At 38.1% G+C, this 14139-nt stretch overlaps 2 protein-coding genes across 2 annotated transcripts; both read right to left on the bottom strand.

The window, feature by feature from the left end:
- Window positions 1-1089: 1089 nt before the first annotated feature.
- Window positions 1090-9892, bottom strand: eif2ak2 (eukaryotic translation initiation factor 2-alpha kinase 2). Its single transcript, XM_042432982.1, has 19 exons — window positions 9571-9892; window positions 6663-6789; window positions 6388-6542; window positions 6177-6300; window positions 5911-5984; window positions 5614-5763; window positions 5390-5522; window positions 4512-4573; window positions 4336-4426; window positions 3944-3975; window positions 3813-3855; window positions 3631-3710; window positions 3367-3486; window positions 3147-3275; window positions 2830-3046; window positions 2600-2743; window positions 2338-2439; window positions 2000-2062; window positions 1090-1647 (listed from the first exon to the last, which is right to left on the bottom strand). The coding sequence occupies exons 1-19, from the start codon at window positions 9678-9680 to the stop codon at window positions 1510-1512; spliced, it is 2094 nt and encodes a 697-aa protein (XP_042288916.1). The 5' UTR covers window positions 9681-9892; the 3' UTR covers window positions 1090-1509.
- Window positions 9893-10992: 1100 nt separating this feature from the next.
- On the bottom strand, window positions 10993-14015 carry gpatch11 (G patch domain containing 11). Its single transcript, XM_042433095.1, has 8 exons — window positions 13849-14015; window positions 13253-13479; window positions 13117-13158; window positions 12905-13025; window positions 12501-12591; window positions 12275-12385; window positions 12004-12085; window positions 10993-11927 (listed from the first exon to the last, which is right to left on the bottom strand). Exons 1-8 carry the CDS (start codon window positions 13896-13898, stop codon window positions 11872-11874), a joined length of 780 nt encoding a protein of 259 aa, XP_042289029.1. The 5' UTR covers window positions 13899-14015; the 3' UTR covers window positions 10993-11871.
- Window positions 14016-14139: the final 124 nt, after the last annotated feature.

Below are 14139 nucleotides of genomic sequence, written 5' to 3'. Positions count from 1 at the left end.
CCGCCCTACTCTGCCTCTGATTGGCTGGTACTCGTTGCCTTCATTGGTTGGGTTGGCTGGGATTTAGGCATAACGCCTGGGATACACCGGATGTGTGAACCTCAGCAGTACGTGTGCGTCGCTAAACTGCAGCGTACACCACTGGAAGCGTGTCTGCTGCGGTGCTTCTGCTATTGGCAGCCCTATCTTTCTATCGTGTTCCCTGTCTATTTCTGCTGAGAACCGCGCGCGTCACGCGGCGAAAACCCACTGGGATGCACTGTACCATGCTGTATTACTCAGAACCCTCAACACTGATTGAATACAATATCTTAACTACTGTAATCAATAAAGTAATTCCTGAGAATTTTCTGTTTTTTATTCTCTTAAGCCCACTACAGTGCCAACAACACTGCCAGCATCTCCACAGAGCACACAGAAAATTTGATGTAGTTAGACAGAACACTTCTGCCATAAACTGCAAATGCAGCTACTCTAATATTATAAATCACAATATACCTATTGCTATCACTGGGAAGATGGCAGGAGCTCCTTGCATCTGTGATAGTTTCCATTGATGTTTACATAACTGTTGCCAACCCACATAAGATTTGATTTTGCCCTCTTCTTAGCTCCTGACATTCATGTAAAACTGAATTTGTAGGGCGGTCCTTTCAATCTACTTGAATATTAATATGTCTGTTTCTGACCTCCTTAGTGGCTACTAAGGTTGATGCCAAACCTACAAGTAAACATTACATTTTGCATATGACATAAAATACTTCTTCATCCACCTTGACCTTGAAAGAAAATACTCAAGTGCGATTCCTCACAAATACAAATCTTCATATTGTATATGAACACAGTTGTCTTGCACTTTAGGAATTAATAACAAAACCATTAAGTACAAATATTAAGTACATAAAAGTAATTTTCTGGAATTATGGCACATCCCCTGACTCAGAGTTGATAACATTCCAATACAGACTAATTTGAACGTAAAAATGAAGCAGATCACCAGTAGAGCACTCCAAAGTATCCAGCAGCACCCACTACAATGAACAAATTGTACAGAATACAACCACAGTACATCAATGAACTGCACAGCAGTTGAATGATCATTACACCCTAGTTGACAATTGTTTTATTTTCCAAATAAGCCTCTTCATTATGAAGCTAAGGCTGTAATGGCACATCACTTTGAATTCATTAAACAATTTCCATCATAATTTCAATACCAGTTGACAAAGTAATTTCCCATGACATAATTGTTTGTTAAAAGTGAATAATGACACAATTTTAATTTAATGTTGCTTTCAGTTATATAAAATGAGTGAGGTTTCTTGTTCATCATGATCATAATAAATTATGTCACATCAGTTCATAAAAAACAGTTATTAAAAAAGACACTCTCCTTAGCATTCAATAACATCCAAGTACATGTAAAGTGGAATATGGTGCTGAATAAACAGTCATGCATGTGACGACTGACATTTTTTTTCCTTTTGTTTGAATATTTTCTTGTAATAATCAAACAGTCCTACTGTCGCGACTCGTGTTTTTTAGCATCATAAATGTATGAGTGTACTCCTCCAAATCAGTCTTTAATTTAGTTGCTTCAGGTCGATCTTCTGGCTTCACACACAGCGCTGACTTTATAATTTGTCTCTGCAACATAACAACAAAAAGAACAGCCATTGAGATCTCTGTAATATAAATAAGTCATGTCAGTGTTTCTGAAGCCCTTGTCTACATTACATTACCTAACAGACTAAATATTTTCCCCTGCCATCTGTTGTGATTGTTTGAAATTGATATTTCTTTTATCATTCACATGCAAACATCAACGGTCCTGTTTTGGCTCCTCAGCCTTTGTGGCTTCACAGATGAACTGTTCTAACAGTGCAAACTCCTGTACCTCAGCCTCACTACTGCCCTGTTGGTGACCATCACAAGTGACTGCCACCCTACGTAAAATACTGTTTCATGTGTCAAGTGCATTGAGAAGATGCTGATGTACCTCATGGGGAAAATTGTGTGAAAACCCTTGAGGAAAGTTCTGGTTTCTGGCACCATCCCAGATCTGGAATTCAAGCAGTGATAAAAGGGTGGAAGAACATGTAATTAGCATGATACTATTAACAAGCTGTCCGATTGGCCTTTAGCATGGAAGACATTAGACGTTAATGTTATTACAAACACTTGTGCTTTTCCTGCTATGAAAAGTCAAAATGCTCTGTTGAAATATGCAAGTAATATCTGATAAACTGGCTGGAACTTTACCTATTTTTGAAACAAACTTGAAGCAATTTATTAGTAAACAATTATTGATGTAATATGATGTGTGTCTGAACTCACTGCTTTTCTTTGTTGGTCAGCAGGGAGGTTCCAGAGGAGTTCAAAATATATCAAACCCAGAGCAAATATGTCCACTTTCCGGTCGTAAGTGTTCCTGGTCTTCTGTTATAAAAAAAAAAATTATATTAACAAAGGGCACTTCAGCCCTACAGCATCATTAGTGGTTGAAATCTCCAGGTACCTTTTTAATGGCTTTCTTTGATAACCAATATTCAATAATACAGAAGCATCTGAAGTAAATGTAAACAATGGAGGGTCTAACCTGCTCAGGAGCCATGTACGATGGGGTTCCTTTGTACACTGTTCTCTCCAGCAGGTTTTCAGCATCGTCATCATTCTCGGCAGTGACCAGACCAAAGTCCCCAATCTTCACTTCTCCATCGCGCCCAAACATGATATTGGCAGGCTAACCAGAGGAAAGAAACACAAACATGTAACTCCATGACAGATGTGTAGTAATAAATGACAATCTTGTCTACTTCATCGTCTCACCTTCAGGTCTCTGTGGATGAGCATCTTGGAGTGAATGTACTCAACTCCACTGACTATCTGCAGTGCAATAGTTAGACTGTCTTCTCTTCTCTTGGAGTCTCGCAGAGATTTCCTCACATTCTGTGTATTCTTCTCATCTATCCACACTCTGAGTGTTTTGGTGTCACATAACTCCATCTGAATATAGAGGAACTTTGCAGGTGAATTACCAGTAGACCTAGGGAAGTAAGAAAAAATAAAATAGTGAAATGACATACCTTCATTTTTAGTAAATAAATATAGTTAAGTTAGGATTTTATTAAGTGGATGAGACTTACTGGGAAGTGCTGCAATTCTCAGCTGCAGTGTCCCACTGGTATCCTGTGTCTTCCATCCAACATGTGTAGTATCGAACAATGTTACTATGGTGGAGGTCTGATAATGCCCCCACCTCTCGTAAAGCTTTTCTGATCAAAAGAAGTTTAAGAAAATGAATAAATAAAAACATTATACAGTCCTCATTTAAAAAAATAAAACATAATTTAATACTTGACTTACTCTTTGCAGCGGACAATCTTTATTGCAAAATACTTCCCTAGTAGTTTCTGTTTTGCCTTGAAAACACGACCAAAGGCTCCTTTGCCCAGACAATCTATGGACTCAAATTCTGCTGTAAACCTGTTGAAAGTATTGTTGAATCAAATAGTTGAAAATATGAAAATGCATCTGTGGTTGTGTATAAATAGACAACACACAAACTAAAGCCTGCAGAAGTACTTAAAACATGCAACTAATGTTATTAAATGTTATAATTTTCCATACCTTGAAATTACTGACGGGGTTGATGTTTTCGCACTCGGACTATTTCCTATATTCTTGTCATCGGAATTGGCCATTATATCCTTAATGAATAAAACAAAGTCATGATATCAAGATTAAAAAGTTTAACAAAAGCAAATGAAAAATCATGTTAAGTTACATGATCATCCACAGGCTTACTTTACCTCTTTGCTGTTTCTGTGGGCATTTTGGAAAATTGCTGCAATTCTAACAAGACAAGAAAAATTATAATCAGCAATAACATGTGAAAAATTATGTACTGTAGCTTTACAGTGGGTCTCAAAAGATGGCTTACTTTCTTTTGGGCTTCACATCAGGACTTTGATCCTTTGTAATGGAAAGTAGGAAAACATATTTAAACATACATACATACAGTCCCCCTTGACTTCTCAGCAATTTCTCAGGAATTACTGACAAACTCTTGCTCTTGTAATACTATTGCTGACTTGTTTACTCTCTCCAAAAACATGTGCAACTCACAGGGATTACTAAAAAACATTCTGGTAATATATTAAGTCACTTTCACATTCTGTAAGTCATATTTCAGTAATCACGACCAGTTGAGTAATTCTGGTTTTACCTTAAAAGGTAAATTAAAGGAACTTGATATAACTAGCTGCAATAGACAGAGCATCACAAACAGAGGAACCATGACGGTATAAAAGGATTACATACAAAATAACAGACCTGAATCTTGGGAGAGTTTGATGAATTGGCGAAAACAACTGGGTTACTTGTAGTCGCTGGCAAGCTTTCTGATTTTGCATCACGGGACTTTCTTAGAGAATACAATGAGACACATTAGTAGAATATTCTCAACATCAAACTTAACCATCTGTTATGCTACTAGGTCAGTGCCTTACTGAGTGCTTGGTGTTGTGGGCAGCTTCGCTAGCGCACCATCATCAGCTAAGAAGAAAGATACCTGAAAGCACAAAGGAAATGTTTGCTGTTACATAGTAGCATGTTTTGTATTAATTGATTTTCCCTGGCATGGGGTGCAACATCAATGTGATTTTTTTTTTTTTTTTACTTAAAGGGAACCATTTTCATGTTTTCTGAAACAAAAGATGTTCAAAAGAACCTCACTTGGTAACCTGCTGTTACCACAGTGTGACTGTAGCCAGAAATGTATAAATCTCTTTTTAAAAAGGTATGCTATGCAGGATTTGTCAGTTAGTGTTTGTAAACACACAGCATTTCAAGTTGGCCCCTCCTCCCCAGCTTAACTACAGTGAGAGAGAGAGAGAGAGAGGGGAAGGTGTCGCATTGCTGGATTTGGTGTGAATGAAGAGCTTCATCCTGTCCGCTGTTGCCTCTCTGCTCTGCGTGTGTGTAGCTCAGCCCCCCTCGGTCAAGCGGACACACAGACCTGCAGCTCTTTATACATCCATGACACACAGACAGAGAGCAGAGCGGAGTCCCGACGAGCCCCGACCTCACACCCTGCATGCTGTTATTGGCTGAGGGCTACACACCCACTGCCCAAAGGTTGATGCCCAAAAACGTCCTGAACACAGCAAAATAATAATAAAATACAAGTAGAGGGCAGGATCTCTGCAGGGGTGCCAGGTGCACAGACCAACTATTTATTCATTGAATTAAAATGTGCTGTATCGGGATAGGTATCGTTATCATGATATGAAATTACCTATTTTGGGATATGAGACTTTGGTCATAGCGCCCAGCCCTAATTAAAACTATATTTTATTATATTAAAACAACAGAAAATATTGAATACCTTGCTATCCCAGTCTGACTGTTCTTGAAGAGCAGACCAGGCCAGCTGAGATGCTTTTTGTTTGGCGTCCTTGATAGTCTTACCCTCACCCACAGGGTAGTCCTTGTCGTTGATCACCAACTTGTAGAAAAATCTGTGTAGGCAGGGAGAAAATATTTTCAGATTTCCCTCTCATATCTATCATGCAGTGTCTATTCAGGTCCCAGAGGTTTGGTCATACTCACTGAGGGTTATGAGGGGGGCCGCATCTCTTCTCTTCAATGAATGTATGGGAGCGAGCTGTTTTCTGACAATAGTGGTTGACCATTCCGATGAAATTTGTCTCTATAAAGCTTTTGTCCTCTGTCTTCACGCTCAAGTTCTTTATCTTATCACTGTAATACAAAGACAAAACAGATACTAATTAAAACCTTTTAATAACCAAACAGAGCAAAAACAAAATGTTACTTTGTGCAATGTTTCACGGTGGTGAAGAATGAAACAAAAATGAAACAACACGTTGTCAATGAACTTGTGCTCACCAGATCTCAGACACATTTTGATTCAGATCCTCCTTTTGATTACATGTTGTGCTGCTTGATTTCTCATCTCCAGTCTTGAAAACAAAAAAGTATGATTTTATAACAATGAAATGATTGGAGTGTGGCCTGTGGGACATTTGGAAAAGCTACTTGCACATTTGTGACAATATTATTACAATCAAGGAGAAGAATTTCAATTCTTTCCATGAATTTTTACTAATTTGTTGGCCTTTAATAGAGACAAACTAGTGTGTATTACTACTCACATCTGTAGTTTTACTACCACATATCTCATGATATACAAGCTTGGCTGCTTCCTCCTTAGCTTCCCTCTTTGTCTTCCCATAGGCAGCTGGGTACTCCTTATCGTCAACCATGAACCTACAACATCTAAAACCATAAAAACTTTTATTTAAAGTATTTTCCAATGGTGACTAAACAGCTACACATACATTTGGATACACTGTTAAGACTTACTGCGTGGCATCATGAGGCCCTGGTCTTGTTGACTCCACAGCCTTTATCAGCACCCTTTTCCTCTGGCCATATTCATTGAGCCAACATATATAGTTGATGGTAGTGACACTTGCCTGATGAACTGGTGCTGCAGACACTTCTGCTACAGTTTCTGTCTGTCAGGAAAATAACAAATATACATCAAGAAGACATACAGTGTGTTGTGAATTGGGATTTTACATATTACAGAAATACAAAAATTCACACAGGCAGTAAGTCAAGAAAGCTAATCTTACAGAGTCAACCGGTTCCTCCAACAAGCCTTTTAGAGCATTTTTTGCTGCATTGTGTTTGGCTTCCTTCTTGTTCTTCCCCACACCATCAGGATACGCCTTACCATTCAGGACTGCTCTTAGGGTAAATCTAAGAAATTATAAAGAAAAACAGGACAGTCAATACTCAAAATCGTTTTTGAAGTGGTCATGTCAAGTGGATATCTGTACTATACATTTACTGCCAGATTGACAACTTACTGCTAACCTTTTCCTCTGCTCCGCTCGCATTCACCGTCACTTTTCTGCCACCCAGTCTCTCACTCACCCACTCACTTGCTACGCACACTCCTTATGCCCTGTACTATTCCTTAAAAAGAGCTACGCTTCCAAGAGTTTCACAGACAACAACACAGACGTTGACTCATGTTTCAGAGCAGCGCTGCACAGAGCCCCCCCCCCCAATGCTATTGATTTCCAAATTAATGGATATTTGGCATTATTTTTGGCATTACAAAAAATATTCTTTTGGTCTGGTGGGGGTTCTTGTTGGCCTAGCGGCCCACCAGACCTGTACTACTATAGGGGAAACACTGGCCAGTATAAACAGGAGGAACGATTATGACAAGAAAAACCTGTTTCAATTTTCATTTGGGCACCTCACTGTTGTTTTAAGACAGACCCAAAAAATTGTGAACTGTCCTTAAACAGTTGCAACAGAAGGTATACACCTGCCTCTTTGTGCTTACAAATATCAACAGATACTTGTTGTGGATATTTTGAGCGATGGTCAGCACCTCAGTGGAGAAAAGCGCGCACAAGCCTTTGATGTCTTAAAGCTGAAAATGTTTATTGAAGTACTTGGCCAAGGAGAACTGAAATAGCGAGCATCGAAGTCATCTGCAACTCGAATGCGGTCTCTTTTTGTTCTGCCCCTTGGAGGTCTGAGTCTTAGTCTTTAACCCAAGCAGATCAGCCTACAATATGAAAAATTAGTCTAATTGATTCACTAGTTTCTAAACAAGGAACTGCAGTTTACCTGTGTCAGTTCAGGTCACGTTGCATGGAACTTCAGCAGATATTTGGTTTGAATGTCTGACTGTGTCGATAGAATCTACTGATTCTATTGAATCAATGCTGATTTACCCTCTATGAGAGAGGTTTCTGCTTTCCCCAAACATCACAGACAGCTGGAGTCTCAAGGAGAGGAGAGAATGTCCCCTTCCTGCTTAAGAATTACAGTGTGACCTCAAGGCCCAGACTTGACCCAGTGTAACCCAATTTGTAACCCCTAAAGATGGAAAATTCCATAACAATACTGATACTGAATGCTATAACCATTCCTTCACTGTGACTGAGCTATAGTTGAATTCCAACTTTCCTCATGAAAACAGTCCCAGAAAGGCTTCCTGGACTGTAAATTTTGTCCTATGAGTCAAAGCAGGGCACTGCAGCTATGACATGGGACAAGTTAATCAGTTGAAGGAGAGTAAATATGCACATCATGTAGGTGCAAGGCTATAAAAAACAGCATCAATTGATGATCTGAGTAGGATCGAAACATTGTCCTATCTAATTAAATTTTAATCAGACTGGAGTAAGTGTGCAGGCGTTCTTACTTTTTCATTGATGGGACAAATTTATTCCATATTCCTCAGTTTTTTCCCAACACTGTATGCAGGAAACAATAATATCTCCAGGGTGTGGTTTGTGAAAAAATCTGCCAGAATTAAATCTCCAAACGCTCCTTTCAGTAATGTGGATACTCAGCTAGATGTGCCAATACACTTCATGTCATTCTTGCAAGTCACTGTTTAATTCAGCTTTATGCGCAGCAAACGTCAATATTGAGTAGAAAATAATCACAGCATGCATAACATGCTGTCATCATAAAAATAAATAGGCTACAACAGTGGTTCTCAAACTTTAAATTTTTTGATTTGTTTTTAGATTTTGTCCCCCTTCTGATAAGATTTTTGCTTTTAGGTGTTTTAATTACATGGATGGATTTAAAGTGAAAATAAATTATTCATCTTTGTGCAGGGGACCCCTTGGATCCCCCCCAAGGACCCCTGAGGTTCCCCGGACCCCACTTGAGAACCACTGGGCTACAATAAATGCCTACTTGTCAGACTAAGAAAACAGTCTATTTTGATTACGGACTTCAGTCTTCTTTTTCTGCTGTCCTGTGGAGTGGTCATCCATAGTGTGTCGCCCATCATTTACCCCCCCCCCCCCCCCCCCCCCCCGTCCATTTACTGCGTCATCACGTAGCCCAGACGCCGTGTTACACGTTTTCACGCGTAGTGACAGTGAATGTCCATTCCTGACTTTATTATTGTTTGCACTGATGTTCTCACGCTGCAGCACTTTACATAGATTTTATTAAATAGCCTTTTTTTTATTTTATATATGTTATATGGTCTATGCGTGAAGCAGCATGAATCACTATGGAGGGATACAAATAATTCAGCAGAGGCAGGGATATATAGACCAGAGGGGGGAAATCTCAAATTGAATATCTCAACAAATTATTTCAGGTCTACAATGTTAACTTAATATTAAGAGAAATGCGTGTGTGGTTTAAATGTGGTGACAAAGTGCATTGCTATGTGGAAAAATCACACTGGGAATGTAAACATTCCTAGAGACATTGAATGAACTGAAGGACCATGCAGAATGCACACATTTTCTTATTTTTCTACACACAAAACGGTTGCAATTTTGCAAATATACACATGGGAGCTTTAAGGTTCAATGTGCGTTTATGTTTGCATCTTAACTGGAAAGATCCCGGATTGACACCCATGGAAATACCACATCCTCCAGTTCAAAAAGAGACTGCTGTTAAAACTCCAAAATGTGTTCAAATCCTTTAATCACGCTTGACTTTGCAGGTCTTAAGACCCACCAGAGAATGTATTAAACTCACGTTTTAATGTGATCAGGGCCAACAGATCCGACGTCCTCATATTTCAGCTGCGACCGCGTCCTCTGTGCATACTCGTTTAGTTTAGCTACGTAGTTTCCCGTTTCCATCATAAACAACACAGCGGCCGGAATGCCGACTCAAATCACATAAAAATGGGAAAACAAGGTACAAATCTCAATATAGTGCATCTTTTCCATTTTCATCTTTACTCTGCGTCAATGTCTGAAGACTTTCGATTCAGCCGTGCCCCTCCGCAAGTTTCGTTTTCTCGGTAAAACGTCATGCTCCAGAGTGGTGGCGCCTTCAAATGGCGTCCGAAATATCAAAACTGGTTCAGCAAACATGAACCAGCTGACAAGTGGAAGCGAAAATGTAACTCACCTTGGAAAGTGTGGAAAAAGTCTCAGTGAAGTAAAAGTGATGTGTTTGTTTTAGCTAACATCCATATTCTGTAAATAATCATTTTGATGGATTCTTAGATTTGAATTAACATTTGCTTGAATTTCATTAAAAGCAGCTGCAGTTAACTTTAAAACGTGTCTACCTGTTTTTCACCTGAACTAAATCGTTATTTTATTAGCTTGTTAAATAACTACAGTTCCTATAAGGTTTGAGTATCGCAACTGCAGCTAAGACTCATGGGAGCTGTAGTTGTTCAATGCTAATAATCGTTAAGTAGACGCTCGAAATGTTATTGTAAAGTAGTAGATATCCACGTTGGCCATTAGCAGTAGTAACTAAGTACATTTACTCAACTACTGTTTATTACAAGTACCGTCAATTTTAAGGTACTTATACTGTACTTGAGTATTTTCATTTTATGCTGCTTTATAGTTCTACTCCACTACATTTCAGAGAAAAAATATTGTACTTTGTACTCCACTACATTTATTCGACAGATTTAATTACTAGTTACTTTTATAGATCAAATTTTTTATATAAAATAACATAATGTTAAGCTTATAAATTAAGCTGCATTATTAAAGATTAAACCAGTGGTTCCCAAATGTTTTGGCTTGTGACCTCTTGTAAAAAATAAATGTAGTTGTGTCTCTTTGTGATATTTCAGATGTCTATGAGTTGTTTGCAGTTCCAGCAAAGAGACTTTTCCCCTCACATGGTTTCAAATAAATAACTATTTGAGACCCAGAGAGGTCAAACTCTCCAATATTTCACAAAAATGCAAAGATTGAAGAAAGGTTCTGAAACTTTAACCCACATGTATGAAGCAGAACTTTGCCTTCTCTTCTTTCCAACCCAATCTATCATCTCAAGACCCCTCAGATTTGTCTTATGCTCCTCACAAGGCAGTTTAAACTAGCTCCACCTCAAGCATCTACACCAATAAAATGCTGTTTATGCATTGACTCATCAGTATTAACAATGCACTTTGTTTGTATTTAATATATCAGTCACAGTTCGTTTTTCTGCAAAACAAGTACTTTTATTTTAATAGTTTAGTAAACTTAACTGGTAATACTTCTATGCTTAAATGTAGAACTTTTACTTGGAAGTATTTTTACATTGTGGTATTGATTGACTTTCAGTTAAGAAAAGGATCTGAGTATTTCCTCCACCACTGGCCACTAGTTACCTCCATCACAGCTACTGAAATATGTGACCCTATCTCAAAATACTATGGGGGTCACAGTTTTAGGTAAAAGTTAACTATTATAGTATGTGACCCTATCTAAACGGGTTGTTGTTACCATTTTTGGTAACTTTTGTCAAAATCCTATTGAGTCTATAATCTATTAGTCTCTTTTAATATAATAATTTTTAGACCTAGAAAGTCACAACTGAGCACCACATACACAGAAAGGCAAAATGGCAGTATCATATTTACATTACATTATTTACATTTGTTAGGTAAATCAAACCCAACATCATTTAATGTAATATAAGTCGCTAAAAAAAAAAACAATGGTTAACGTAGAATTCTAAAAAAATGTAACAAATCATTGTACATCTATTCAAAATATAAATAATACAAAGCATCCTAAATTTTCCACAGGATTTCCAAATGAAAAAAAAAAATTAAGAAAGTCCTCCACCAAACAGCATCAACAATGTCCTTCCAGAGATGGAGAGCAGATTCAAATGGGATGATGCTCAAAATCTGATCACTGTACTGCCTTAACTGCTTATTACAGGCTGTTGGGTGTGATGATAATGATAGTGTGATGAACCTGTTTCATGCTGTAATATGCACTCACTTAACATGTATAATGTTTCCACTGTCAAACACTTGTTACTGCTTTTTCACTCAGAACTACTGCACACATATATTTTTTATCAAGTTCATTCGTGGTCTGCTGCTGTATCCCCGGGACAGTTAGAGCACAAATCCTCTTCATCTGTCAAACAAGAAAACTGTATGTCAGCAAATGCAATAAAAGCAACATGAAGTAGCCATGTTGTCAACACTCTTACCATTATAGGTGGTCCCACACCATATGCAGTAAAAATGGACTCCACGTAAATAGGATGTCAGAATTTGCAGTTTGTCAAAGGACTGTAAGAGAAAAGAATATAACAAATACATTGTAAGATTAATCTGAATTAATCACCACAAAATCCTACAAGATGCATTTATTGCAGCATACGCAAGTATATTAACTATCCCCAACAACAAAACTGATTGGTTCATATAATAGGATTACACATTACATCACTGAAAAAACAAGTTCAACTTGATACTGACGGTTAATTCCACAATCTCCTCTTCCTCCTCCTCCTCCTCCTCAACTTCTTCTTCCTCATCATCAGCCTCTGCTTTAGGCCAGTACCAGTCTTCCCTAGGGACTGTGATACCCTGAAATTTAAAAAAAAACAACTCAGCCAAAGGATTCACACTCTATACTGACCAGCAGTGAAATATCAAAATATGTTTTCTGATGAGCCTCTGCTATAGCCATAATTTCTCCAACCTTCTGACTGTCAAGCTGCTCACAGGCTGACTGACTCCTTCTGAGATCTCCTTCAATCTTACGCTCTTCTCTCTCTGTCCTTACTCTTGACCTGGAATGAAGGAAACATGATAGCCCACACACAGAGACTGTGAAACACTTGCATTATAATAAAAATGATGATATTAATAATAATACATATACACTTTTCATAATAATACACCACACTTTTCATTCATAGTGAAACTCAAAGTGCTACGGTATTTATAAATAGAACATACAACATAAAGAAATTAATAATAAAGAGTTAAGATGAAAAAGCCTTCCTGAATAGAAAGATTTTAGGTCTATTTTAAGAGTAGTGTTTATAGTATGGGACAATGCTCAGGGGCATAGGGCATCTCTTAGAAATCTGCAAACTTCACCTAAAATCTTCCAGTGATTTGGTCTCATTCTGTTGTTTGGCTCGTACTTTCTGTCGGTAATGTTCAAGTTCCTCCTCCGCTTTTCTCTTCTTCACCTCCTCCATTCCAATGCCACCTCTGTCTGAATCATTACAGAAAGAAAAGGTAAGCAATCAGTCGAATTACGCAGGTTGTTTCCAAATACACTTTAAATTTTAAAATGTATTCCTTACCAGTTTTGATATTTAATGGAATTGGATCAACTCTTCCTGCTCCTGCAGAGGTAACAGAGAGGATCATGAATACATGAAATAAATACAGTAACAGTTGAAAAATCAGTAAATCGAAGAGTAAAAGAAGAAAACTTGCCCTGCTTTCCGAGGCCTTGACCAGCTTTGTAACCCATTTTCTGCAGAAGTGCAAAGCCCTTGTTCTCATTACTGATGGAGCTCTGTAAAGCTGCTTCTCGGCTGTCTTTCTCTTGCTCTTTGTAGGTCTTCTGGCGATTCCTGATGTTCTTCTCCTTTTGCTCTGCCTCCTTCTTCATTGCTTCTTTTACTCGCCTCACCATGCTGACACCTGGTTTCACATCTTGTCTGGCAGACAGAACAACATAGAAAATGTTATTTTGGGATAAGAAAACAATGATATTCAGTTAATGCGAGAGCAATGATTGTTAACTCCCACTTCTACATCTTCATAGCTGACACAACTTACTTTATTTGTTATCAGTGATATGATAATGTCTCAGATTTAGCCAAATGACTCATTTTTAAGTGCAGGCCATGGGTAGGGTGATATTATACATTAAAAAGCCAACAAAATAGCATCAAAGGGCTCTTTTGAATTGGTCTGAATTAGCTTTTAACTTCATACAACATACAAAAGTACCAAAATGGTTCCCAATGTAGCAACCTCGATGCTTCGAGCTTTTAATACAAACACTAGCCACAAATAATGCTTACATTTTGCTGAGAAATGCGTCAGACATATAGTCCTCTTCCTCATCAGACATTTTGACCGCACAAAAGGGCAAGAATGTATCAAAGAACAGTTACAGCGACTTATAAACTATTCCGGTTGTGGGTTTATGTTTGCTTTGCTAATGTTTGGTTCGTTCAACGATATGTTCCGACTAGCTACAAGGTACTAAACAATTATAAAGTTCCGGCGCTTTTGATAAATCATTCAGAGGAAGGTTCTTATTTTTTGTGCATTAAGACAACTGGAAAAAATGATACACATAATATGGCACT

The sequence above is a fragment of the Thunnus maccoyii genome, chromosome 14 (assembly GCF_910596095.1).
Source record: "Thunnus maccoyii chromosome 14, fThuMac1.1, whole genome shotgun sequence".
NCBI lineage: Eukaryota > Metazoa > Chordata > Actinopteri > Scombriformes > Scombridae > Thunnus > Thunnus maccoyii.
Note: the sequence above shows the minus strand (reverse complement) of the source record. Positions and strands in the feature narration are given on the sequence as shown.